We start from the raw sequence: 27679 nt of genomic DNA, 5'->3' as shown, positions 1-27679 counted from the left end.
GCTGTCCCAGGCCAGAGTCCAAACTGGCCGCCTGGGCGGCTGCTGGGAGGGGAATGCCCAAGGCCACAGGCACAAGAAGGGCACCCACGAGTCCCCAAGAGGCAGCCAGCAAGCCCCGGGAGCCTTTGGCCAGGTGACGCGGCCTTGGGGCTTTCCCTCCGGCCTCCGCGGGACTCGGGCTTCCAGGCCGGGCACCTGGCCAGTCTGAATGCCAAGCCTGCCCGGGGCTGAGTGGCCTGCAGCCAGCGGCTGACCTCTCTGAGCTGCTCCTCCGTTTGAAGGCAGGTGGGGGTGAGCTGAGGCGGGTCACCTCACCCAGCACTGGACATGGAGGGAGTGGCCGCGGTCACCCTGCAGGGACCCTTCCTTCCCCGCACACCCAGAAGCGCCCAGCAAGTGCCTGGCTCAGCAGGCGCTTCGTGAGCACCCGAGGGCCCCTGCGGGCTCTTCCTGGGGCTCCCTGACCCGCCACCTGCATTTTGCTGGACCTGTCAACGCAGGGACAGAGAACCCCAGAGGCTTCCCTGCGGCCAGGGTGGAGGGAAGGGACCGGAATCCAGGCTCCCTCGTGTTCCCTTCCCTCCAGACAGCAGCCGCTCCTCTGTCCTCCTGGAGGCCCTGCAGGGGGACCCTGGGCACCTCAGTGACCACATCCCCGAGGGCGGCTGGAGGAGGAGGGACAGGCTGGGCCCCAGCACTGGGGGGAGCAGCCCTGCTGGGTGGCCCCTGACTCCCGGGGAAGCTCCTTACGCAGGACTGAGATGAAGCTGCTCCTGTCGGCCAGGATCCACACGCCGAAGCCCAGGATGACCGCGCCCAGGATCTGGAAGGACAAGGGGCAGTTAATAGGGGACCCGAGAGGGTAGGGGGACAGGGCCTTGCCCAGCTGCCCCGGGGCCCAGGGGAGGAAGGGTGGGGGCACCAAGGCTGCCACCTCCTCCTGCCCTGCCCAGGGGTGCCAAGATGGCCGGACCCCCAGCAACACAGACGCAAGACCACAGACCGGGGGAGTCCCTGCCTGCAGCCAGCCACGTGCGGTCACGCTGAACCCACAGGGCAGCCTCCTGGCCTTTCCCGGTCCTTCCACTCCACTCCAGCCCGACTCAGGCCCTGGAGGTGCCCAAAGGGGCTTCTCTAGCTGGCCTGTAGCTCCCCGGGTCAGGGCCGGGGGACAGGACTCTGTAGGCACTGGATGGCGGGGGAATGAACGCGCCCCCAGCCCGACTCTACAAAGGAAGGGCCAGGAGCGAGATGACGAGGGGTGGAAAGAGCACGCTGGACCCAGGGTTCCCTGCCTCGGTCCCCTCCTCTGGGGTGACGTCCCCAACCTGACCTCAACCCTGCAGGTGGAGTCCCACAGGCGGCTGGGGCAGGAGACACCCGTGAGCCGGGGCAGAGGCCCAGGTCCCTTGAGGAGGGGGTGGCCTGTGTCACTGTGCCGGGGCCTGCTGGAACCCTGGCAGGTGACCCACCTGGAGGGTCCTCCGTCTCACCAGCCCCGGTTCCCCCCTCAGCGCCATCCATGAGCCCAGGTCAGGGCCAAGGTCAGGGCCAGCGGCTGCCCCAGGCCTCCAGCAGCCCGTTGCATTCTTGGTAAAGACCAGAGCCAGGGCCAGGCAGGGCCTGGGCGCAGAATGCCAGGGCACCCAGAGCACGCCGGGCAGCAGCAGTGGTTTCTTAAATAATGCAGAAAAATTAGATGAATAAAAAGAGAGACCTACATGTGAGCCGCCACATTTTGAGACAAGCCTTGACACCGTCCCTGTGGGGACCCTTCCTTCTGCCTCAGGCTGCAGGACAGGAAGGTGTCCTGCATGGGCCTCCCCTGGGCAGCCGGGTCCCAGCACCACACAGAAACCAAGGCTGGTGACCGCGATGGTGACGGGGGCCACCTACGCGCCTCCCAGGCTGCCCTCACCTTCCTGCTATTGCCATTTTATACACAGGGACGCTGAGGCCCGGATTCACCTCTTGGGAACTGGAAGCCAGAGGGTGGCAATCTGGGGATCTGCCCCTGGGATCTGTCTCTGGGGACGGCAGGTGGCTAGGACACTGCAGAGGGGAAAGGTCCCCGGAGGTGGGCTCACAAGAGCCGCCAAAATTTGTGGGAAGTTGGGGACCTGGCCCCAGGAGTCCTGCTCACCTGCCCCGGGGTCGGGCCTGGGCGTCCCCAGCCTCACCAGGCAGAGCCCCTGCCCCACACAGGGACACTCGGGGGGCAGGCAGGAGGGGGAACGGCCCCTCCAAAAAGGGAGTGGGGGACAAGTCAGACCCCTCCCCGAAACCCAACCCTGGTGGATGAACCCCAGGGCGGTCGCTCCCGCCTGGTCCCTGGGCCGCTGTGCAGGCAGATGGCCGCAGGCTGGCCGTCGGGGGTGGCCAGCGCAGCCACAGGCCATGGGACGGCCAGGAGGGAGAGCAGGCCGGGCCGCCTCCCGGGCCCCTCCTGTGAGCCGGGCCTGGCACCATGGGCCACGCTCCGTTCACCAGCCCCGCCCCGGTCTGCGGACCAGGCCCAGCGGGGAGGGGACCCGGCTCCTCCCTGGACTGGCCAGCGCTGGCCTCCCGGGAGTTTGCCAGGGCGCTTGGTGTCAGGAGGGAGCTCGGGCAACAGTGTGCGGGGCGCAGGTGAGCGTGGCGAGCCCGCAGGGGGACAGCCATCTCCAGGCCACAGGGCCCCTGACCCTCCCAGCGGGCACAAGAGGACAGCAGCGTCCTTCCCAGGAAGGTGCCCGTGGTGCCCTGGAGGGCCCTCCGCCACTCCCCAGCTGTGCTGCTCCTCCTGACACGGGGACCCCCCAGCACTGACCCCCAGGAGGCCCCTCCATGCTCTCATCTGGGCAGACAGATGCCCAGCTGGGGGGAACTGGTGGCCAGCCAGGGGATCTGGGGACACACGTGTGTGTCCCACTGCAGCCAGGAGGGCTCCCCTGGGAGCTCAGGGAGGCTGTCCTGTTGGGGTCAGTGTCGGGAGGGCCCTGGGAGCCGGAGCCCTCACAAGCAGGCTCTGCACACGGGCCAGGCCAGGGCGCCGTCAGGATGGACCCGGGAGGAGGGGGCACCCGGGTGTTCCCAACACAGGAGAGGGACCCACGGTTCACCAGGGGGCCAGCTGGCCACAGCCCTTCCAGCCCCGCCCACTCCCCTTAGGACTGTCCTCGACTGCAGCAGTCTCCCCCAAGGTGCCCGCGACCCATGCCCCTGTGGGGTCTCAGCCTGGGTGGCCTGGGGGACCCCTGCCAGGTGGTGGTGGCCAAGGTGGCCAAGGTACTTACGAAGAACAGCAGGTTGAAGAGGAAGAGGAAGTACTTGGTGACTTTGATGCAGGCCGCCCCCATCCTTCAGGTCCCAGAGTCCCCTGGAGAGAGGACAGAAGCAGGCAGGTCAGGGAGGGGCCGGGCTGGGGTGGGGGGAGCCAGCACTGCCACCTCCAGCCCTGGCCACCTCATCCGCCCTGAGGAAGCCACTGACACTGTCCCTGCTTTATGGAACACTGGGGCCCAGAAAGGCTGGGTGACGGGCCCAAAGCCACACAGCTAGAAGCGTGGCCCCCTGGGCAGTGTCGGCCCTGGACGCTGGGCAGTGAGGGCCTGGGGACGCCACTCCACAGCACGGGAGGCCTCTCCTCCATGGCCCCAGGCCTGGAGCTCGGCTGGGTAAAGCCAGAGGCCAGGGGGTCAGCCACCCACTGAGGACCCGGAGCAGAGACCTGTGGCTCGTTCCTCCACCCTGCAGACTCCCTCCGGGACCAGCGCCTGGGGCTCTGAGGTCAGCTAAGGCCACAGGGTCCTGGCTTCTCAGAAGGGGGCTGAGAGACCCCCTCCAACCCCAAGGGAATAAACGGGCACCGAATGTCCAACGGATCCAGAAAACAGAACAAAAGACCGTTCTCTCGCCCCGGGGTAAGACCCAGACAGTGCCCAGCAGCTGCGCCTCCTGCGCGCGCGGTAAATGGTCTTTAAACAAAACTGGCCACCGTGTGGACCGTGCTCTGGGGTCTGCTGTCGGCGTGTCACGGGACACAGTCTCGATGCCGACAAAACGTCCTCCTGTAACGCGACTTCACAGGTGGCGCCGGAGGCGTCCGGTCGGCCAGGACCTACTGATAACATTTTGGGGTTGCAGACTCCCCTAGAAACCCACATGTAGGAAGCATGTTGCAAACATTCCTGGGGGTTCACGGACCCCATGAAACCCCCTGAGAAATCCCAATGACCACAGGCTGGAGCCCCAGATCTGGAGAGGCCACAAAGGGGCCATCTGATCCTCTAAGATGGGACACGCAGGTTATTTCCAAGTTCCCCGTCGTCACCCAGGGTGATGGAATCTGTGCCTCCACACAAAAGGATCCCCCGAGAGGGGACCGGAGGGACAGGGAAGAGGGCTGCCCTCCCTCCTCCCTGAGCCGGGCAGCCTGGGGGGCGGGGGAGCAGTGCCCAGCAGCTGGGTCTGGACAGCTGGCCTGGGACAGCTGCACAGGCAGAGCTGGGAGGGGGCAGGGCAAGGCCACCAGGCCCAGTGGTGCTCCAGCTGCCCCCGGGAGGGGAGGGGCGGCCACGGAGCACAGGGACAGGAGGGAGAGGCTGGCTCGTCCCTTCTGAGCCTCTCGTCATGCAGGTCCCCGCCCTCTCTGCCTTCAACAGTGCCCTGTCCTCCTTGTCAAGTCCAGCCTCCGTGTCACGTACCTGCCCTGACTGGGGGTGGGGGACAGGCTGAGGGACAGGGCTCCCTGCCTCCCAAGAGCTTCGGTTCGTCCTTGTTGGCTGCACAGCGGCTCTTTTTAGGGGACAGATCTGAGCACCCCAGAAAGCAAGGAGAACAGGCCGCCCGGGGGACAGAGAGCGCCGTCCCCAGCGGCGTGGAAGAAGTCTGCAGAAACACCAGGAGGGCTCAGGGCTACGTGGGAAGGTGGCAGATGGCCTGAAGCCTCCAGGGACCCGGGCCCGGGGGCTGCAGGGGAGTGGCCGGGGCAGGCCCCTCTGGCCTTAGCAACTGGCCCACAGCCTTCCCGAGAGGAGAGGCCAGGACTCCCCCGCATCAGGACAGCCGGAGGTCTGCGCTGCCCAGCCCAGGCCCGGCCGGGGAAGGCCTGTGGGACGCGACACAAGGAGGGCCATTGTGTTCCCTCTCCGGCCCCCAGCCCAGCGCCTGGCGTGGCCCCGGCCTCAGAACCTGCCAGAACAGAAAGGGCAGAAGAAAGCCCCTCTCCAGAGCAAGGCTTGCTCCTTCCCACCAGGGACCTGCTTTGTCTCCGCTGGGCTGGCCTCTTCCCAGGACGCGGGGACGTGGGGCACGCTCAAGGGGCAACCTGGCACAGGTCCAAGCAGCCCAGATAAGGCCTCACTTCCCGGGGGAACTTGGTCTTGGCACCTCTGGTTCCCGTGAAATTGGAAGAGGGTGGCCGCGGCCCTTCAGCACCCGGCCTCAGGCCCCGCTGCCGATTCAGCGTGTCCAGCAAGGGCCGCGACAGTGACCGCGCTCGGGCCTGAGCAGGAGGGTCTCCAAGCAGCCTTGCAGGGAGTGGGGGCTCAGGAAATGGCAACTTTAACACAGCAGACATGGGGGCGCGTGGAGGAGCGGCTGCAGGGAGGGGCCGCCGTGCCCTTGGATCCTCACAACCAGCCCTGGGGGGGGGGGCTTCCATCCCTGGGGACCTGAGGCTCCCACAAGCCAGTGACCTGCCTGCCGCAGGGCTAAGGTGCTGGGTCCAGAGTCCAAGCTGCTTCCTCCGGGAAGTGCTCCCCGCTGGGCGGAGCTGAGGCCATAAGGGCTCTGTGGGGACGGCATGGTCCCTGGTCCAGCTAGCCACTGGGTATCAAGGGGACAGCTCAGCGGGGCTCTGGTTTGACAGGCCACGCCCAAGGCAGGCTGCGGGGCTGGAGTCCCCTGGAATTCCAACCCAGGCACCTCTGCGGGGCGCTCACTCACACGAACTGTAGGAGGCGTTAGCTGAGCCCTGCAGTGACCTCCGCGTTCAGGGATAAAGAGGGTGCCCAAGGCCACCAATATGTGCACTGCCAAGGACAGTGCCCAGAACCCTGGTCCCCACCCCAAGCCAGAGGCCAAGGGTCTCCATGTCGAAACAAGAGCCAGAAGGCCCTGGACCACAGGCAGCTCAGGTGATTGGAACGAGCCTGGAGGCCACCTGAGACTCCCCAGTGGGGGGGCAGCGGGGGCAGGAGGCCAAGGTCCAGGACGCGTCCTTCGGCCCCACAGGTGTAGAGTGTTTCTCCTCACAGTAACCGGGAGCAGGACGGGAAGGACATTCTGCACCCTGAAGATGAGACGTCCTCCAAGACCAGGGGGCAGCTCAGCAACGGCAGGGGACACACCCAGGTTGCCCCATGATGGAGTGTGGCACCTACTTCAGAGAGCCCCCAGCCACCACCAAGCCCGGCGGAGACCCTGAAGCTGGATGCTGAGGGCCCGGGCTGAGTCCCACCTGGGCCTCCCACACTGAGGGGTGGAGCCTCTGGACAAAGCCAGCCCCTTCCTGTCCCTTGAGCAGCTTGCAAGCTACGCATAGATTTTACTTTTTGTTTGCAGGAGGGCACCAGGGATTGATGTCAGGGGCACTCGACCCCTGGGCCCCATCCCCAGTCCTATTTCATATTTTATTCAGAGACAGGGGCTCACTGAGTCGCTTAGTGCCTCACCTTTGCTGAGGCTGGCTTTGAACTCCTGATCCTCCTGCCTCAGCCTCCCCAGCCCTGCTGGGATGACAGGTGTGCTCCACTGCGCCAGGCCAGATTTTACATTTTTTGAATATAAATACTTTAAAGATTAAAAGGACATTTAATTTATGGAAATGACATGAAATGCCAATTTTTGCCCCATCAACAAAGGCTTTTGGCCGCAGCCATACCTCCCAGCCTAAGACTGACCAACTGGCCTTTTACAGGAAATCCTGCAGCCCTGGCGTAGGGCCTCTAGGTCCAAGCCAGGGTCAGTAAGAGGCAGCGAGGGTAAGGACACCCTCAGCGTGGGGTCTCGGGGAGACGGGAACAGCAGGCCAGGTGGCAGGAACTGATGGCTACTTAGAGAATACGCAGGGTCCCCATCAAGCGTCGAATCCCGGCTCTGCAGTCACACAGCCCCTGGGAAGGGACTTCCTGGGCCTCCTCTCCTCCCTGTGGACTGGGCACCTCCTGCACCCTGTCACCTCCCGCTGTAGGGGCAGTGAGGAGCCCGTGAGCAGAGCAGGCTCAGCGTCTGAACGCCCGTCCGTTGGCGGGCTGGCTGGGTACTTGCAGAAACGAGCGCTAAGCATCTCGTTTGTGGATGAAATCAAGCAAACAGAAGCTCCCCGGGCTGTGCCTCATCTGCACTCCGGGCCTCCTGCGAGGGTGCGCTAAATACCCTGACACCCGAGGGAATGCAAGCGCATCTTAGGGAAGGTTCAGGAACAGTCATGGAGCGCCGGTCAGCTCCACAGCAGGTCAGTCGGGCGTTTTTAGGCAACTACAATTTAAATCGACCAAAGGTATCATTTTATGCCAAGCCACTGTACAGTGAAATCATTTTGCTAATATCTTACTAACTTCTACGGAGGCTCCTACTCTGGCCGGGCTGGTCTCCACCGCACCGCATGGTAGATGGGCGGAGGATGGACGGGCGGATGGGAAATGGTAGGATGGTGGGCAGATGGGTGGATAGATGGGTAAATGGTAGAATGGAGGTGAGATGGTGGGTGAGTGGAAGGATAGTTGGATAGAGAGATCGGTGAATGGATGGGTGAATAGACAGAAAGATGGACAGATGGATGGATGGATGGATGGATGGGTAAATGGACGGTTAGATGGGTGGGGGAATATAGCAGGATAGATAGATGATAGATGGGTGAATGGTGGAACACATGGATGGATGGATGGATGGGTGAACAGACAGAAAGATGGACAGAAGGACAGACTGATGGGTAGGTGGCTGGGGGCAGGAGGGGTAAGGAGAAGAACACCAGGATTTTAAACACTTAGCCATCTGGAAGGGGTCTGAGACCCACGGCCTGAGTCAGCTGAGACAATCTGCAGGTCTCTTGTGTCCCCGCCCGCCCACGGGGTGTGGCAGGCGGCACGTGGGGTGCGCACCCAGAGCTGAAGCAGGACCTGCTGCCGAGCCTTCCCACCTGCCCTGGAGCCCCAGGTGCAGGGACGGGCTGGGAAGGCTGGACCCCGGGAGACCCCTCTGCGCTGCCCCCCACCTGTGAGTCTGTGCCCTAGAGTAAAGGCCTGGCTTGTCCCTCACCTGGGCAGAGGGAGGACCTGGAGATTGCTGAGCAGCCTTGGGGGGAACCAGGGCTGTGGGGACCCAGCAACCCTAGGCCCAGAGACGGGTGTGGGTCCTTCCCTGCTCCCCAGGGACACCAGCATGTGACCGTGCATAGGTGACAGCCCTCCGCCCCCTGCTCACCTGTCCAGTGACGGGTTTGGACCAGGACAGTGTTTTCCGGAGCGGTTCCTCAGAAGACGAGTCTCGGAAGACGCCTGTGCTGTGAAGAACAAAGATGGCGCTGTCACCTGGCCCCGAGTGGCATGCACCCTCCCTGAGAGCCGCGTCCATTAGACCAGTGACGTCCTGAGATGCTCAGCACCCGGCACCCCACACCCGGATGGAGTCTCTCCCAAGCCACCAGGGAAACCCTTTCACTTAACAGCTCCTAACACCACACGGGACACACCTTAGGAAATGCCAGATCCACAGCCAAGGAGGTCCCTGGGGCCACATTCCCCGCCCAACGTGAGGCTTCAGAGGCCCCTCCACCCACCGAGCTCAGACCAACACCTAAGTGGCAGCTCAGGGCTCCTTCCGCGCCCCCATCAGTCCCCAGCATCTCCTGCCTGTTCAGCCAGTGGGTCGCAGGGTCCACTCCACCCTTGTCCCCACCAAATCCTAAAAAGAAATGCACCCTGTCCCTCCCCTGCCTGCAGCCATCCAACAGGATGCAGCTGACAACTTATCAGTTATAAAAACTTATCAGCTTAAGTGGCAGGCAAGGCCCTACGTGGTTTGCCATGCCTCTCCTCTGTCCCCCTTATTTATGTCACCTGCTCTCCTTGCACATGCTCATTTGGTCTCTTTCCTACATCCCAGTACATCTGGCTTTATCTACCTCAGGACCTTTGCACTTGCAGTTTCACTGCCAGCAACACTCTTTCCAGAAATCCTCTTGAAGACCTCAGCCTTCTTCAGCTCAGAAGGCAGCGGTCCTCCTCCCCAGGGCCTCCCCTGAACACCTGAGCTGTACAGAGGGCATCACCCCAGCCACCAGCAGAATCGGATCATGCCCCTGCCCTGCCTGAGAACCACTGCGGGGAATCAGGCTCTCTGAGTGACTCTAGGGTCTGTCACGCAGCCCTCACGGCAGCTGCCGGATTTGTTCACTGGTGTGAACATCCCCAGCCAGACGGCAGCTTCCCTGAGAGGAGGGCTACCCCTGCCTCCCCTGCCCCCGAGCCTGCCTGGCGCACGGAAGTGCTCCGGACGGGGGTGTAGGAGCACAGACAGGGAAGGAGGCCTGGGGAGGCCAGGAGGGCTTCTGAGGGGTACATCAACTTCCACCCGAGAGGAAGATGCAGGACGGAAGAAATGGCATCGCTGTTTATACCCAAAGGACTTAAAGTCAGGACAGGGACGCAGCCACATCAGTGTTTACAGAAGCTCAATTCACAACAGCTAGACCATGGAACAGTCCCAGGTGCCTTCAACAGGTGAATGGATAAGGAAACTGTACACATGGAATATTACTCAGCCTTAAAGAAGAAGGAAGTCATGGCATCTGCTGATGGATGGGGCTGGACGCTGTCATGCAAGCGAAATGAGCCAATCCTCCAAACCAAAGGCCAGTGTTTTCTCTGATGTGCGGATACGATTCCACATAAGGTGGGGGAGGAGAGCAGGGGGGGTCTGGACTAGACAGAGGGGAGCGAGGGCGGGGGTGGGCGGGGGGGGGGATGATGGTGGAATGAATGGGACCTCACCACCCTTGGTGCACACGCAACCCGTGTGGCTCTACCGTCATCGCAACCCGAGAGGTCGTGCTCGACTTGTGTCTGTGTCAAAATGCACCCTACTGTCGTGTTCAACCAGTTACAACAAATAAAGATAGATTCAAAAAAGAGAAGAGATGGCATCACGGGCAGGGGACAGTGGCGGGCAGGGGACAGTGGCGGGCAGGGGACAGTGGCGGGCACAGGCTGCCTCCCTCGAGGCGGGACCTGAGTCTCTTTAGGTCAGAACAGCAGGTGGCGCCCACAGACCCCACCACGCAGTGGGCAGGCTCATGTCCCCACGCTGTCCCCTCTAGCCACGTGCCCTGCCCAGGAGTGCTCCTGGCCTTGGTGGAGTGACCCTGGAGCTCTGAAGTCACCGGCCCCTGTCCCCATGGCCAGAGAGCCTGGTGATGGCTCTGGGGTGAGCCCGGGGATCAGGGTGAGGTCTCCCTGGGCGTTTGCACGTGCTGAGATGGACCGCTGTAGCGCTGTCCCCAGAAGGCCTAGCTGACCTAGGTGTCCCGGTGTGGCTGTGCCTGGCCAGGGGCGGCTGCTGGGATAGAGTGTCCCATGGGCTCTCCGCCCCGTCCTGAAGGCCTGTCTCCCGGTCATTCACCCCGGGGCAGCATCGCTGGGCAGGAGGCCCGTCGGGGCAGTGAGTTGTCCGGGGGGCCCAGAGACCACAAGAGGCCGCAGGTGACCCACCAGCCTGGACAGAGCCTCAAGCAGAGGACGTGCAGTGTCCAGCCCAGGGCTCCCCTCCCCTCCCGCCTGGCCCTGCCCACCAGAGCGTGCCGGAGACACAGCGGGCACACAGCAGCTGCCCCCAGCCTGGCTCCCACCGCGGCTCTCCAGTACCTGCCCCAGGACCTTGGGAAACACCATGGAGCCGCCTCCTCATCCGGGATGGGACGTGGACCCCGCAGGACCCCACAAGTGACTGGAGTAACTCTCGGCCAAGGCAGGGCGCTGACCCTCTCCTCCCAGCCCCTCCCGCCTTGATCACAGTGGCCCTGGAGGGTCACTGCACCTCTGTGCTTCGGCTGTCCCCCTGGGAACGGAAGGGGCTGGGTGAGGCCAAAGTCACAGCTGAAGGGCCGGGCATTCAGCAGGTGTCTAATAAACGTGACCGAAGGTGACCTGGAAGTTGGTTTCCTGCCAACAGTCGGGAGTCCTCTGCTGGGGACGGCCCTGCTGCTCCTGGGCCAGGGGACCAGAGGAAGGGCTCTGCGCCTGCTCTGGGTGGACCCACGGCCACCTGAGCCTCGGAGGTCCCGCCTGTGGGTACGTCTGGGACCGACCGCGGGCAGGGAGTCGGGGAGAGAGGCAGCGGGCCGCCGCCGCCCCAGAGCTCTGGACCTTGTCCTGATCACCAGGGAGAGCAGCTGGTCCCAGGCGGCCGGCCGTGTGTGCCTTCATGTTTGATGGGTGACTCCAGGGGCTGACCTCTACCTCCCACTACCTCATTCTCCAACTTCCAGTCTTATCTCGTTGTTGCTGAAAACAACACAAAACAAACAGTGGTTACCCTGGGCTACGGAGAAGCCCGCGGCCACACGGCAGGACGGAGACCCACTCTGAACGCTGGCTCTGCTTCCCACTGACTGTCCCTGAAGGTCTCAACATAACTCACTCATTTGCTGTGTGATGTTGGAAAGTTACTAAACCTCTCTGAGCTCCAATGTCCTCACCTCAAGCCCTGAGACGCTAGTGGAACCCCGTCTCCTAGGGCTGCTGGATGATTGAGATGTGCGGACAGAGCAACACTAGGGAGCACAGCCCTCCTGCCCCACCTCACAGGCTGGGGAAACGTGTCCCCTCAGAGGATTTCAGAGCCCAAAGTGCCACTAGGTAACGGGGCTCAACTCCGGGCACTTGAAGGAAGGAGGCCAGCAGCCCCCCTGCCAAGCTGCAGCCGGGAGTGACAGGCTTTGTCCGGCCCCCGTCTGGACCCACTATCTCCTGGAACCCCCCTTCCCCACTGAGAGACTGTGAGGCCCACTTAACAGACGGAGAGACGGAGGCTCCGAGGCCGGTGTCTCGTCCAGGGTGACCCAGTGCCTGAGCCACGACTCAAGCTCAGGTGTGACGGAGACCGGCGCTCCTTCCTCACCTGTTCTCCAGGTGGGTGCAGTGGGTGGTAGAGCCGGTGCCCCACCCCTCCACACCTCCGTCCGTGGCCTGTCCCCTCCCAGCCTGACCCTCAGCTCCCTGTCAGCTTCACCTGGCCAGGACGGTCCCTCAGTGTGCTCATGAGGCCCACAGACGTGGCCCTTCTCAGGCCTGGAGAGCCTCTGGATGAAGAAAGAGGACATGGAGGAAAGGTGCCGAGTGACACCTGGTGCTCCCCACCTGCCCCCCTACCTCTGGCCTCTGTGCAGCCAAAGACGCAAGCAGAGGCTGAGCCATAGCCTCTGGCCTCCCACGGTCCCTCTGGGCCGGTTTCGGCTTCTCAGCGGGCTGCTGGGGCCCCGGCAGCCCCTGCTCCCTCCAGAGGCTGGGTTCCCAGGGCCGTGAGCTCAGACCCACAGGCTAGGGAGGCACCTGGCATGACCTGGTCCAGACACTGGGGTCCACAGGAGACAGTGAATCCCTAACTCTCTGGGAATGTGTGTCTTTAGTGCAGATATTGGGGGTCGGAGAGGGGACTGGTGGGGGCAGCCGAGGCTTCCTGGCCTGTCTCACATGGCAGCACTGTTCGGGGATCGCTCAGCACCCTGAGATGGAGAGATGGGGTCCACTTGGCCTGAAGTGGCTGACCAGGGCTCTGTCCCTAAGGCTGAGGAATCAGCCACCTCAACACAGCCCACACACTTAAGGATACTGGATGGGAAATAGAGAGACGTGTGGGGACTGCATGAGAAGCTGTCCAGGAACCCCAGATTCCAAGGCTCTTAATCATAAATAGTCCCCAGATCACCAGGGGGCTCTCAGCAGCCAGCCCTCTCTGGAGGAGCCCTCTCCAGCCCCCCAAGGGGGACAGAATAATGAACCAGATAACGGGGACTTTGAACTGAAACAGACCTAAATTCCGGTCTCATTTCTCAGAGCTGTGTGTGACATTTGGCAAGTCACTGCCCCCTTGGAACCTCAGTATCTTCATCTGTAAAATGGTCGATCGGGGCGTTTGCAGAAAGAAGACAGCTGAGGTCACCTGACCGCAGCACGTGGACTCGCAGAGGCGACGGCAACGTGGGGGACGCGTCGTTTTAGCCCTGATGGCAAGGAGTCCCCTCCTGGCATGGCAGAGGGGCATACGTAAAGACATGGGACAGACAGAGTTCCCACAGACTGCCCAGGAGGTCACCGTCACCAAGGACTTGGATTGGGGTCCAGCAGAGGGAAGCGTGAGGAACAGAACACCCCCCCAGCCTGCATCTGCTTTTCTAATTTATCTCATTTAAACCCCCAGCCCGAGGCCGACCACAGGCTCAGGAGGTGGTGGCACTTGCCCGGTCACACAGGGGACAGTGGCCCAGCTCCGCACGCAGGCCCCTTGCTCTCTGAGCCCACAGTCATAACCGCGCTGTGACTGGGGGTGACAAGTGAAGCTAGGTGTCACGGGCGACGCCCAGACCCTGAGCCGTGGGCTTCTAGTCGCTGAGGGTGAGGCCGGTGTCTGCCCTTAGCTTCTGGAACTGTCCCCAGCTGGGCCAGGGCCAGGCCGAAACACGGGGACTTGAACGCCACCTCCTGCTCAGAGGCCAACTCAGACAGTGTGTTCCCCCAAAATGAATGGCCCCTGGGGAGCTGCCCTCCCAAGTGGCCGCTCCTTGCCTTCTCCGGTAGGGGAGTCCCCACTGGGGTGACCCCAGCCTGGACATGGGAAATGGCGGACGGCCCTCCCTGTGGTCAGAGACGCCCAGTCTGGAGGTGACGTAAAGTAAACAATTACTAACCGCACGACAGGGTCCCACCTCCCTCTCGCCAGGGGACAAGACGGGCTCCTCAGAACTCAGTCCCCAGCTTCAAATGACAAAGCTAGCAGCGGTGGCAATGAGCAGTCACCTGGCCTGGCTGACCCTTGCCATGACCCCATGAGAGGAGCGCTGCTTTTGTTAGGTTGGAGCCCTGTTCTGTACTTTATTTAGAGACAGGGCCTCACTGAGCTGCTCAGGGCCTCACCATGGCTGAGGCTGGCTTTGAATTCGAGATCCTCCTGCCTCAGCCTCCAGAGCCACCACGCCCAGACGCTTTCGATCCCATCTTACAGCTGAAGAAACTGAGACCCAGGTGGCAAAGAAACTCGCGCCCGTCCCACAGCGGGTATTGCCAGGAATCCCACAGCAGTCGGGGCGGAGTCCCTGTGCCCAAGGGCCACGCGGGGCCATCTGCAGAAGGAGCAATGGAAGACAGGAGCCAAAGTACCCGGCCCCTGGGGGTGACGCAGCCTCAACTCAGAGACGGGGCCACCACGGGGCACTGTGAGCTGCTTCATGCCCACCCCCAGCCTGGCCACGTGGGCTGGCCAGGGGTCCCCTCTGGGCCAGGGCTGTGGCCCTGGGTGGAGTGAGGAGGACAGGCAGGGCTCTAAACAGGGGTCCCCACCCTGGGGACAGCAGGGGTCCTGTCAGTCCCTCCCAGAGGGAACTTAAAAGGGAAAGGCGGGCGGGGCAAGGCCACTTCATCCAGGTCCCCTTCCCAGGACAGCGTCCGGCACAGACCCCAGGGCCCCGCCTGGCGGCTGGGAGGATGGCCCCACGGACAGGGCGTTCACAGGCTGGCCGGCCGCCCCGGCTGTCACTTCACCCTCCTGAGTCTCGGCTCCTGCGACTGTAGAATGGGTCACAGTCCCTCCTCCCAGGACACAGGTCCCGTTACCTCCGAGGCACAGGGACTGTCCTGGGTTGGGGCACTGATGGGGACACCGGGAGGGGCCAGGGCCTGCACACAGGTGCGGGCTCCTGGACCCTGTGGTCAGGGCTGGGCTGCAGCAAGCCTCTGGGGCCCGGGGCTCGGGGTGGCCTTGCTGGGTGGCCGGCAGCTCCAGGCCAGCGCAGCCGGGAGGAGGGCAGGCCGCGGCCTCTGCCTCCTCTAGGGCCGACCTCTGCGGGTCCCAGCCTTCCCCTCCTGGTCCCAGACGCAAGGGGCCTGTGAGCCCCAGGTCTCGGGGTGACCCGCACCCAGCCCCAGCCGCCGTCCTCTCCAGCCCTGGGCGCCCACCCCCACGGTCAGCCGCGCTCTGGGCTCCGGGCCTGGGTGGGGGCTGGGCTTCCCAGCTGCTGTGTCCCTGGCCGGCCGCGGGGCGGTGGCCACAGCCAGACACTGGGCAGGTCGCCCAGGAACCCTGGGAACAGGAGCGGGCACTGCCCCTCAGGGTGCCCGCCCCGGGCTCCTGGCCTCTGGGGTTTCCACAGCTGGCCCGAGGGACCTCTAGCCCCGGGGTGTCCGCACAGGGCGGCCACAGGCCAGGCCCTGCTGGGGCTCTGAGATGCGCGGGCTCCGAGGCGCCTGGAGGCACCATGAGGGCCCAGCGGGGGGGGGGGGGGGGGGGGGACAGGGAACGGAGGGCCCTGGGAGTCGGGGAGGGGGTCATCCTGCGCAGGATCCCGGGGCTCCCCCTTGCTGGCCTTGGGGAACCCTGGGGGCAGCGGGAAGCCGGCCCAGCGAGCAGGCCCTGTGCCCAGCAACCTCGTCCACTCTGCCCGCGGGGCCACCCCAGGGGCTGCCCTGAGTGCCCACCTGACGACCCCTGTGTCCCCTCGGGGCTTCCTGCGGGCCCTGAAGCCCAGGCTCCGTCACCAGCCGTCAGCCCGGCCCCTCCCGCCCGCCCAGGCCTCCCGCAGACCCCAGGGCCAGCGGACGGGCCCAGAAGGCCCCGCAGCCCCACCAAGACTCCCAGGCTGGCCTGGGCCTCTGTCACCCGAGGGTGCTGGGCTGCTCCCTGAGGAAGCAGAAGCCGGAGAAGGAACCGGCCTCAGCCGGCCACTGCGAAGTCACAGCCAGCACCAGGTCCCAAACAGCCCCAAGGAATCCCTGGGCCCCAGAGCTGCCCACCCCACGCGGTCACTCACGCCCCTTCCCTCCCCGTGCAGGAGGACAGTCCCTGTGCAGACTCTGAAGCAGGGTGGCAATCAGGGACCCTCCACCCTGACCCTGGACACCAGGTCCCTCTCACTGCTCCCCTTGGAGGGACAGCAGCCTCTGGGAGGCAAAGCCTGGCCAGGGACGGGGTGGGTGAGGGCAGAGAGTCCCGACTGGGGGTCCAGGCGGCCTGCTTCCCTGCCAGGGGTGGCCCCCTCTGTCCCCTTTAGGAGGTGGGAGCCTGAGGAGTGAGAGGCCCCAGCACAATAAGGGGAAGTGTGCCGATGACTATCACCGTGAGAAGGTTCTGGGCCCACGGGGTGGGGCAGCGGGGCGTGCGTCCAGGCAGAGAAGGAGCCTGTGCCCCCAGTGGACCCCAGGCACCAGGCCCGGGAGTTGTGTTGCAGGTAGGTTCACTCAGGGCCTCAAACCTGGGCGGGCTACTGGGCTCCCTTCCTACAGGAAGAAAAGAGCTCGGAGGGAAAATAGACTGTGACTTCAGAAAGCAAAGGGGACATGTCAAGGAGCGGCAGGTGCTGGCTCAAGGGCTCTGCGCGGCGGCCCTTGGGGCCCCCACATCCCCGCCCCTGCTGGTCCAGCACCCGCTCATCACAAGGAGTCGGAGGTCACGGAGAGGTGCCCCCTGCACAGGTCGGGAAACATGGGCTCAGAGAGGAGAGTCCGGGCCAGGCCGGGTCCAGGGAGGCCTGCAGCACCGGACCCGTGACCTCTCCAGGGACCCATGACCTCTCCAGGCGCTGCCTCGTCCCTCTGCCCAGCCCTCGCCCGGCGGCCGTCTAGGACCCCGCTACCCGGAGCAGCTGGAGCTCAGGCCTGGGAGCAGGGTGCAGCCCGGGCCTGTCAGAGGGCTCTGGCGGGGACAGTCAGCCTGAGCCGCTGCGGGGAGGGCCCGGCAGGCCGCGGGCACTTTTCTCCCATGAGCCTCAGGAGTCCTCAGTGAGGAGAGGTCCTTGTGGTTTTTAGGAGAAAACAGGTGACTTGCCCAAGGTCACCGCAGGAGAGCGGTGGTCCTGCCGCTGGCCCGTCCCCAGGCGCAGACCCAAGGGCCCTGGCCCTGCCCGCGCCTGGCCCACCCCCGCCTCTGCCAGGTGAACTAACCGGGTCGGCAGGTTCTCCCAGTGGAGAGACCCAGGACAGCGGAGTGGGCTTGGCCAGGGGATCAAGGCCTGGGGGTGGGGAGGTGGCTGGGCCAGGCCAGGAGGGACGAGGACCACTGTAATGCAGCTGGCGAGGAGTGGCCTCAGGCAGAGCCACCGGGCCCAGCTCCACAGTGAGTCTGGAAGATTCCACACGCACAGCGCCTTGGGGAAGAAGGACCCAGTCCCCAGGAGAGGGCAGGGCCTGGGGGGGAGCTGGGGACAGACAGCCTGGACCCCGTCCTCCCTGGCCATGGGCTCCTGGCCGAGCGAGCTCCCGGGACCCACCAGCCGGCCAAGAGCCGGGGCCCCTCAGGCTGGGAACAGGGTGGCCCGAGTCCTGTCTCCTTATGTAGGAAGCAGCTGGGGTCACCGCCCAACTCAGGACGGGCAAGGACAGCACAGGCCAATCCCTGGTCTCCGCCCCCCGCAGCGGCAGGACCCTGGGCGACTCACTCACGCTGTCACCTTCTGGGGGAACAGGCCGGGTGACAACAGCCTGCCCGCCTGTCTCCCGGGGTGCTGGACGGCTGGAGGGGTGGACAAAAGGGATCATTATGAAAAGCGATGACCGGATGCCCCATGAGGGGGCTACCCAGGACCCCAGAGTCAGGCAGCAACCGAGCAGGGCTGAGCGGGCCTCCCAGACAGGGCCAGGCCCCCCCGCAAGGCCCTGGACCCCAAGCAGGCTCTGTCCCAGGCTGACCCTCTCTGCGTGGACAGAGGGTGGGCAGGGGCTGCTCCTCCGTCTCCGGGTTCCCTCTGGTCTGGGACCCCCCCACCAGGCACGGCCCAGGAGTTGGGGGATCGAAAGCCCCACTCTGCCCCTTTCAACTGTGACCCTGGGCAGGCCACAGCTCCTGGACCCTCGGTTTCCTCATCTGTAAAACGGGGTTGTGAGTCCCACCCGGGGACGCTGGGGACGGCCACTTGGACGTCATGGCTGCCTGCACACATCGACACCCAACAGGTGCGGGTTCGCCTCCCTCTGATGCTCCTGCCAGGCGCAGCCCAGGTTTGGCAGGAGAGTTTCTGGCTTCCCACAAAACCTGCCTCAAGACCCTGGCTCAGGCGGTGTCTGGGAACCTGCCTCCCTGGGGCCTCCTGGGCAGCTACAGCAGTCAGGGAAGGTAGAACTGCAGGGGGTCGGGGTCTGGGGCACCACAGGACCCAGGTCCTGTCTCGAGTGCTCCTTCCGGCTGAGGGCACCCTCAGATGCAGCAGGTACCACTCAGACCTCAGTTTGTCCTTTCTGTAAAGTGGGGGTGGTGATAATCATCTCTTCCTGCTGCACTGTTAAGTTTCCACACACACAAAGCCCTGGGGGAGAAGGAGTGGGAGGCGGTGGGCGAGGGAGGGCTGGTGAGTTCCGGCCTCACAGGAGGAGTCTTTATGGAGCAGGGCAAGGTTCCAATCGTCAGCAGCACCAGGGGCTGAAATTCAACACAAGCCCCACCCCTGCCCCACTCCACTACCCCACTGGCTCTCAGTGTAGTGCTGCAGCATCTCCTGGGACCAAGTGTTAGAAATATACATTTTCAGGGAGGTTCAGTGGCACACGCCTGGAATCCCAGCAACCCAGGAGGCTGAGGCAGGAGGATTGCAAACGGAAGGCCAGCCTCTACAACTTAGCAAGACTCTGTCTCAAAATAAAATAAAAAGGCGTAGCTCAGTCTAGAGTGCCCCTGGATCCAATCTCCAATGTGGGGGGGAAGAAAGCAAGAAAGAGAAGGAAGGAGAAAGGGAAGAAGTGAACATTCTCGGGAGCCACCCCATGCCAAGAGAGCCAGCCACTCTAGGGTTGAAGCCTTCAGGGGCCTTCCAAACGCCTCTCGCACCTGTCATTTCCAGAACCAGGGCCCCACCGTGGCCTGCCTCCTTCCTACTCCAGAGACACTTCCCCCACAGCCTCGCCTCCAGACCAGTCCCTGGTCTCCAGGAGGCTACTTGCAAAGGAGTCACTGTAGGGACAGGCCATTAAATAGTAAAGAGATCCCATCATTAGTTAATGATGTGACAGGGGCCAGAGAGAAGAGAGTTAGAGTCAGACCATAACTGCAGAGAAAAGTCCCCCGGTCTATCACTGTCCTGCTGTCTGTCTCTTTCACTAACACGCACACCCCGAGAGCCCGGCCCGGCCGGTGGGTTTGCCAGCGAGCACAGGGGCAGCCGGTGCCTCCTGCCGTCGGGGTGTCTCTATGTGTGTGGGGGAAGGGCTCTCCCCCAAGAATCTGGTCCTGACACTTGGAGTTTAAGGACCGCCCAGCTGGGAAGTCACTTCCGAGATCCCCTGCATGAGCTCCGGAGATTTAAGCACAAAATATGTGAAGACAAGGCGCTCACTCTAGCAATGTGGGTGCTGATGAAAAATTCAAATGGCCTACCTGTGTGACAGCTGGGGACACTCAGGCAGGCCACCATAGGTTCCTGTGCTTTGATGCTATGAAGCTGGGAAACTCCTTTAGAAGAGTTCTGAGTCACCCAGGAAGCTCCCCTGAGCCGCAGTGAGCTTGTCCAGGTGGCACAGGAAGTGGCTCCCATGGGGTGTGATCCCAATCTGGTGTGTGCGAACTTGAGTTTTTTTAAAAGGCCAAAACACCAAGCCGTGGGCAGTGGTTATCTCTGGGTGATTAGTTACTTCCGTGTGTCTGTTTTTTACCCTGCAAGTTTTTCCACAAAAACTTTCTCCCACAATTAGAAAGTTTGGGGGTGGGGATTTTTGGTGGCCATTTGGTTCAGATGAAGATGGAGTTTTTTTTAAAAAAAAATTGACAAGAAATATCTGTTTTCTAGTTGGAATCGCTGGCCTGCAGTCCCCTGCTCTAAGATCTGGGACCATCCTTAAGCATCCCCTTCCCACGGGATCTGGACTGATAAGGGGACTCTGAAGCTCGCTATCAGTACCATCTCATTTAATCCTCAGGGTAACCAAAGCTTTGGGAGGCTGAGAACTTGCCCGCAGGTGAGCAGGCACCAGGGGGTAGAGCTGGCCCCTCCCTAGTCTGCTTGACGTCAACCCCCGCCCGAGGGGTTCCGAGTGGTAGCAACAACCCCAGGGTTTCCCTGTTTGTAACTTACACAAGTTTGAACCACTCTGCCTCCTGGTAAATGAGGGGCTGCTGTCTACCTTGTCAGGTCCTTTTTGGTTTCAGGAATTGAACTCAGGGGCGGACCACTGAGCCCCATCCCCAGCCCCACTGTGTATTTTATTTAGAGACAGGGTCTCACTGAGTTGCTTAACGCCTTGTCCTTGCTGAGGCTGGCTTTGAACTTGTGGTCCTCCTGCCTCAGCCTCCTGAGCCGCTGGGATTACAGGCCTGCGCCACCGAACCCAGCAAGACACATCCTTTCTGCCCCAGTTACTCTACAGTGTTCCGAGAGGCCGGGCGTCAGGGAGACGGGCTGTCTGCCTGTGTGGGTGTAAGGGGGTGACAACAGCCTTGACTCCCACTCGCCTGCTGCGCGACTTCAGAGAATCCATCCCCCCCCCTTTCTAAGTCCTCTATAAATGACAATTTACAGATTCCATTGCAACAGCATTCGGATAAGCCGAGTGGGAGACGGTTTCCAACCGCAGCAGAGTGATTACTAATTATCATGATTAGCAGCAACAGCAAACCAACGTTTATTGAGTGCTAACTGCATACCAGGCATCAAAGTGCCTCCTCTGTGCACGGGCTGGGGACCCTCTACCAGGTCACCGCCTCCAGCCTCGCTCCGCCCCCTCCTCACGCCCGGCCCCAGACCCCACAGTGGCTTCCCGGATTGGTCCCTCTGAGCTGCACTCTCTGCGCTCAGCCAGTCACCTGTCGCCTCTTGCACACGCAAGGCAAGGCCAGGGCACATGCAGGAAGCGTGCTGCGGTCCCGCTCCTGTCACCTGGCCCTGCGTGGCAGCAGGCTCTCGTCCAGCGGGAAACTCTGCCAGTCTAGCTAACTCTGCAGCTCTGGGGCAGAGAGCAGTCTCGGGCTGATCGGAGGCCACCCTCCTGGTAGCATTTCCAAGTCACGAGCTGCCTGGAGCTTCCTCTTGGAGCTCAACTGCATTTAGTCCACTTACCCTCCCAGAAGCCCCTAGGTGTTTTCTCCCCCAGTGTCCCAGGTGAGAGCCCAGAAGCCAGTTCCTTCCAGCTACTGTTGAAAAGCTGTCACACCCCCCAGCGCCAGGGTGGGCCACCACCTGTGCCGCCAGATTAGGCTCCCTCCCGCCCCGCGGTATCTGACTCTGGCCTCCAGGCCACCTTCTCTGGGGCTCCACTCGCTGATAATTCACCTCCAACCCACACTCCCGCCTGCCTCTGAAAAGATAGGAATTAAGAGCAACGAAACCTCAATGTGGTTCCAGTTCACGTAGCACGTTTTGGTTTAAATATGTAGGATATTTTCAGAGCTTTATTGTTAAATATAAAAGTTATACAGGCTCACTGCAGAAGACCCAGAAGATTGGCAGAAGAAAATGGTCTCTAATCTAACCTCTATAATTGTCTGTTGTAATGGGTATATTTACAGGTAGCTTCCGACATTGTGGCCTGTTGAGTGGGGGAGCGGCTCTGCTGATCGGTGTCTGCAGTGCCCTCTGGCAGCAGCTGGGACCTGTGTCCCAGCCTGTCGCACTGCAGGAGACAGGCCAGGCACCCAGAAGACATTTTTCTGAGGAAAAAAAACCCGCGGCTATCCAACACTGTACATATACCTCACTGACAAAAGCCACAGGGGACAGGATGATAGTTACGGTTTTGCAACCCAAGGGCTGTGCCTTGTCCAAGGTCACATGGCCAATAAAGGATGAGCTGGGACCTGAACCCAGGTGTTTGGTTCCCTAGACTAGAACTAGTCCCCGGGCTCTCCTTCTCCTAAAGACTTAAATCCTGCTTCCTATCAATCACAAGTTCCAAGATCCACAGGTATAGAGAGCATGTCCGCGGAGCCAGGCACTGTCCTAGATGCAGCACAAACAGCAGCTCCTATGTCACTGCCAGACAGCCCAGGAGGTAAGAAGCACTGTGGCACCTTGGTACCTGAGAAGGGTACAGGATCTACGGATGCTCACCATCGCTTATTAAAAAAATAGCATGATATTTCCTATAACCCCCACTCACCCTCTGATACACTTTAACTCTTCTCCAGATCCCTGACAGTACCTGATACGATGTCAATGCTATGTAAACAGTTGATACACCGCATTCTTTAACCACAGGACAACTTGAAAAAGTCTGCATGTTTGCAATAGATAGAAATTTCTTTTCCCTAATAGTTTTGATCTGTAGTTGGTTGAGTCTGCAGGTGTGGATTCTGTGGCTAACAGGTGCTGGAACCAGTCAGAGAGGGGATAAGACAAGACAGCTTGCCCAAGGCCACGTCCAGCTGGTCAGAGGCAGACCACCCTCGGGCAGTCTGGCCTGAGGTCTGTGATCCTGCCTTTTCTCTTCCTTCCCCACTCCCCAGACCCCGAGGAGAAGGCTCTGGAGCACTCCCTGAGGGTGAGGCACCAGTCCAGAGGGCCTCGCCCCCCCACCCCCGCCAAGGTCACTCGCAGCTCCACAGCAGAGCCAGGCTGTAAACCCCCAGCACCGCGTCCACTCCCCTGCAGCGTCCCTGGCAGCCTAGGCCCCCTCTGCAGGGAAAGCCAGAGCTGGGCCCCCAAACAGCAGATGCCTCCACAGGAGGCCAAGAAGCCAGAGGAGAGAGGTGCCACCCAGAGTGGCCCTCCAGGGTCTGCATGGACAATGTCCACCATGGAGGCCACCCTCCCTCTCCCCCAGCCCGTGCCCCTCAGGCAGAACTACCCACAAATAAAAGCTGACCCGAAGGTGACTTTTCTGGCTGAGTCAGGGCTCAGGAGAGGTCACAAGGCCCCCCACGGGGCTGGAGGAAGTCAGGCTGTTCCCCTCTCTGCGGGGTCAAGGCCAGGCAGCAGAGGAAGAGAGCCCAGCGGCCACTCCCTCCGCTGGAGCCGGGTTCAGGTAGGGGAGGACGGCGTGAAGGGCAAGGCAGGGCATGCAGGTCCTGCTTCCAGTCCCCCCGGTTCCCGAGGGCCTGCTGGGTGCCAGGCCCTGTGCCAGGTGTCCAGGCTACAGTCCCTGCCGCGAGGACTCGCGGAAGCACTGTGTACACCACTGCGGGACGGAGGGCTCCCGGTGTGCGCCGGGCCGGGAAGGAAGGGCGTCCCCACAGCTGGCCAGACTGACCCCCACCTGAAGCCTGGGCCCTGCTGGGGAGAACCAGCCCCGGGAGGAGCTGGGGAGCACTGCACAGATAACTGGTGTCAGGGGCACACGCAGATGTTGGCGAGGCAGAGAGGTGGCACGGAAGGCACACAGAGGACGGTCACGGGGACCTGAGAAGCAGCACGGTACGAGCCAGCCAGGCGCAGAGTCGCGACAGTTCTCATTTATTGAGCATCTACCACGGGCCAGGTATAAAATGCTAAGTATGTCACGTCACTTCTGTTATAGCTCCATGACATTTCATGAGGTCATTGTCATCAGCCCAACTTACGGATTCAGAAACTGAGGGTCAGAAGGAGTCCCACAACTAGGAAGGAGGAGAGCCAGGGCTTTAGGGCTCTAAAGCCCAGCACTGCACCATCCTGCTGTCCCCTGTCCCTGTGCCACAGGCAGAAGGTAGGGACTTCAGGGAGGGGCCAGGAAAGAAGAGCAGGGAGGCAGGACAACTATCCTTTGTCCCAGGGGAGTTACCCAGCCCTGCTCTGTTGGGACTGTATAGCAAGTGTGTGTGCACACAAGTGCATAGGTGTGTATTCTCACAAGTCCCCTACTGTATAAAGGACAGGTGCCCCTAAAGCCAAGTAAAGGATAGGCCATCAACAGAGTAGGGGAAGGGAAGCCCAGAGAGGGGAAGGAACTTATCTAAGGTCACACAGCATATAAGCACAGCTGGAACTAACTGCAAGGCCAGAATCTAGGCCTCCTTCCTCCCCCCAGCTGCTTCTCCCTGTCAGCACAGAGTGAATCAGATGGGACAGGAAATCACCATGGTTAGGGGGAATCCTGGGCATGAGTGGGGGACAAGTCAGCCCTGAGAGACACCAGCTGGCCCTCACAGGCGCTGGTCTGTGGCCGGCTGCCTCTCTGCAGGGCAGCCTGTGGGGGGCGGGGACCACACATCCCCCCTCACCACTGGCTGTTTACCTCTGGGCTTCCCCTCCAAGCTCCTCAGACCCAGGCTCAGGGGAGGGGAGCGGTGGGCAGGACAGCTCCTGATGAGATGAAAGGGTCCCCCCACCTGGCCAGTCTCCTGCCTCACAGAGGGGTGGACTCGGCCCACCAGAGCCAGCTTCTGGCCCTTTGAAGCTCCCTAAATCACAACTTCCACAGGCTGGAGGAAGCAGGGGCTGGGCCAAGGCCAAGAGCAACCAGGGGTGCCAACAGAGCCCGGCTGCTCCAAATTTGAAGACAGCCTCGGGGCTGGGTCTGCTCAGCCGTGTCTGGTCCTCAGCAGACAGGGCTGGTCCCCAAGGTGGGGAGGGGTGGCCAACGGGACTTCCCAAGGGCACCAGGCCCCTGGCCCTTGCAGGACACTCGTGCTGGACCGGCTGCCTGCTGCTGTCCACGGCTGACTGTGAGCCCCGCCCCCTGGGCTGGGTGGGAGACACCCAGATCCTAAACCCTCCGCTGGCCGGCCCAGCCTCCTCCAGGCCCACCTGCTCTCCTCCATGGCTGAACACAGGGCCTTCCTGGGGGGCTCCCTCCCTGTCACTGGGCACCCCCACCACCCCACTCAGCTGCCCTCCTGAGCCCCTGCTGAGCGCCAGGGGCTAGGCAGGGTGGGGAACAGAAGGACATGCAGGGATACCGCCCCCCCACCCTGCAGGGCCTCTCCTACCCCCATGGCCAGAGGTAAGGGGGGCCTGCTAACGCCCACGGGCCAACGTCCCCAAAGCTGCCCAGGCTCCTCATCCCCATCACCACAGCCGCCATCAGTTCTTTATTCCATGATGGCTGGATCCGCCCCCCCCCCACACACCTCTGCCACAGACTGCCCTTCCAAAGTGCCACCACTGTGTCCCTCGAGAACCTTCGGTGACTCCCACTTTCTACAGCTCACATCTGAACTTCCCACCCGGGCATCCAAGGCCCTGCAGGAGTCCAGCTGGGTGGACCACCCACCATCCCTGCTCTTACTCCCCCACCCCACAGTTCAAACTTCAGCCAGACGACCAACCCTAGCTGAGGAGTGGGGAAAGGGGTCACCTCCTAGAGTTGGCTCCCCCCTTTCTTTCTGCCCAAGACGCCATCTCCACTGTGGAGACCCCAACTCTCCCCTCCTGGGCCCTGAAGAGCCCTCAACCCTTTCTTTCTGCATCTTATAAGAGAGTCCCTGCTATGCGTCTCTGAGCCCCTTCCCAGAGGGTGACCAGAGTGTGAGGCCTGGAGTTAGATATCTGCTAGGCGTGATGGCACCACAAGGCGTCTCTCCCTCCCGCCTGCACCCTCTCCCTCCCGGCCACACCCATCTCTAACCTCCTGCCACTGAAAGAGGAGTCTGTGCTCCAGGTTGACCTGAGCCCCACCAGGACTGGGGAGCCTGGCAGAAAGTACTGCTCAAGTGTCACCCCCTGCCCTGGTTTCTCAGGCGTCTCCCCCCTCCTCTCCTGAACACCTTCGCTTGCCCTGCGGGCGCACACACACACACACACACACACACAGTCCCCTTCCATACTGTGCAGCCTCCGTCAGCCTCTACTCCAGGGTACTTTCCAGCCTGTTCTACAGTGTACAGCTCATCTCCCTAGAAGATGCAGACAGCTGACATGAAGCTCCTTCAGTGTCCTTTGGTGTGAGACCCTGCTCAGACAGACACAGGTTTCCTCCTGTCCTCGCCTCCACCCCCAGCCAAGCATGCAATGGAGTAGCGGGGTTCCAGCCACCAGGACAGTACAGACCCTTACAAAACCATGTTCCAGGGCCCTGGGTCTAAGTGACCATCTCCAGGAGGCACATGGTGGGAATGTCAGCAGCTCAGGGTAAGAACAGGGCCAGGTCTCCATCGCTCACTTCTGCACCCCCTAGCTCTGTCTTAGTTATAGCAGGTGCTCAGTAAATGGGTTTTGGTTTATTTAACTGAACACCTAGCAGCCTCAAACAATAGAACAGAAAACCCGGCTACTCTGGTCCAGGTGACACAAACCCCAACCCCCAAATGAACCAAATGATGTTGGTAGCAGGTGGCAGCCAGTCCATCACCTACCCCGCCACCTCGAAGTAGCTGTCCTGTAGTTAGTCCTCCCTGGGTGCCGGCACCATGCTAGGCACTGAATACACCTTATTTTATGCAGTTCCTGCTACTTCTCTTGGGTCCTGTCATTACCCTCACTTTACAGACAAGGAAACTGAAGTTTGAAGTTTGAAGTGGATTTCGATCCCCAAATCCTTGCCCACAGAACTAGGATCCCAGCTACCAGGCCAGCACAGGGGACTCCCACACCAACACCAGCGCCAGGCCTTTCAGCCCACAAAACTAACTCTGGCCTTGTCACATGAGCCCCAGGGGCCTGAGCTTGGCTCTGGGAACAGGGTTCCGTGGGGTTTCCCCTTCTCTTCCCCATTTACCACCAGCAGAGCACTGTTGGTACGCCGGGCTCGGGCCCTCAGGACAGCTCACCTGGAAAAGCCCCGCTGAGTTTCCGACTTGAAGTCTCTGGGGACCCTCCGCGGAGCTCTCAGAATTTGGAGGAGGGACAGAAAGAAAACCGCCTGCTGTGGGTTCCCCGGCCGCGGCTCTCGGGTCGGAGCCCATCGGGGAAGCAGCGGCCTGGCTGGGTTCTGCTTTGCAAGGAGGGCACCGCGCCGGAGCGCAGGATCTGAAAGCGCGCGGCTCCCCTGCAGGCCCTCACCTTCCGGGGTTGGGGTGAGGACGGGAGCCTGGAGTCACCTGGCTCAACTTCCTCCTCCTGGGACCCAGAGATCCCGAGCCGGGTGCGGGACCGGCTCGGGGCCACCCAGCGGCAGCTGTGCACGAAGGAAACGGAGAACCAGGGGCCCGGGACGCAGCTGAGGCTCCTTCTCAGCCGCCCGCTGCCCCGACCTGTTGCTGGTGGAGAGAAAGCGGCGGCGGCGGAACCGGGACGAAACTTACTCGCCCCTGCCTCCCCGGCCGGCCTCCCAGCCCCGCTCACCTGCTGGCTCGGCTTTGGCTCCGCGCTGCAGCAAGTCCGGGTGGCTCGCTCACGCCCCGGTCCGCGTCGGACTGCGCAGCCCTGGGCTCGGTCTCTCCGCCGTCCCCCTCCGGGAGGCGCTCGGGGAGCGCAGCTGCCTCGCCAGGCCCCGCCCCCGAGGCCCCGCCCCGACACGCCCCCTGGCGGCCCCGCCCCTGGGCCCTGCTGGCGGGGAGGCCACGCCCCTCGCCCTGCCAGCTCCTCCCGCCTCCAGGTCGCGCCAAGGAGGAAGCCCGCCGCTGTCCTGCCTAACGGCCCGCCCCCCTCGGCCTCTCGTCCTCACCCGCTGGCGGCCTTCCCGGGGCCTCCCGTCGTCCCCGCCTCCTCCTCCTCCTC

At 62.3% G+C, this 27679-nt stretch overlaps 1 protein-coding gene across 2 annotated transcripts in view; it reads right to left on the bottom strand.

Annotated features, from left to right (window-relative positions):
- The window catches only part of Cd82 (CD82 molecule), a 38937-nt gene extending 11495 nt beyond the window's left edge, over positions 1-27442 (bottom strand). The window contains exons 1-4 of one of the 2 annotated variants that reach the window (XM_046456440.2): positions 27305-27442; positions 8407-8485; positions 3276-3358; positions 751-823 (exon numbers count right to left, since the gene is read on the bottom strand). In XM_046456440.2, the coding sequence (XP_046312396.1) occupies positions 751-823; positions 3276-3338 (136 nt within the window). In that variant the 5' untranslated portion in view covers positions 3339-3358; positions 8407-8485; positions 27305-27442. The remainder of the gene's footprint in view (positions 1-750; positions 824-3275; positions 3359-8406; positions 8486-27304) is intronic. The other variant, XM_046456448.2, reaches the window with a different exon arrangement.
- Between the last annotated feature and the right edge of the window lie 237 nt (positions 27443-27679).

This window comes from Marmota monax, unplaced genomic scaffold (assembly GCF_021218885.2).
Source record: "Marmota monax isolate L192 unplaced genomic scaffold, Marmota_monax_Labrador192_F-V1.1 WCK01_AAM20220418_F8-fsc00047, whole genome shotgun sequence".
Taxonomy (NCBI): domain Eukaryota; kingdom Metazoa; phylum Chordata; class Mammalia; order Rodentia; family Sciuridae; genus Marmota; species Marmota monax.
Note: the sequence above shows the minus strand (reverse complement) of the source record. Positions and strands in the feature narration are given on the sequence as shown.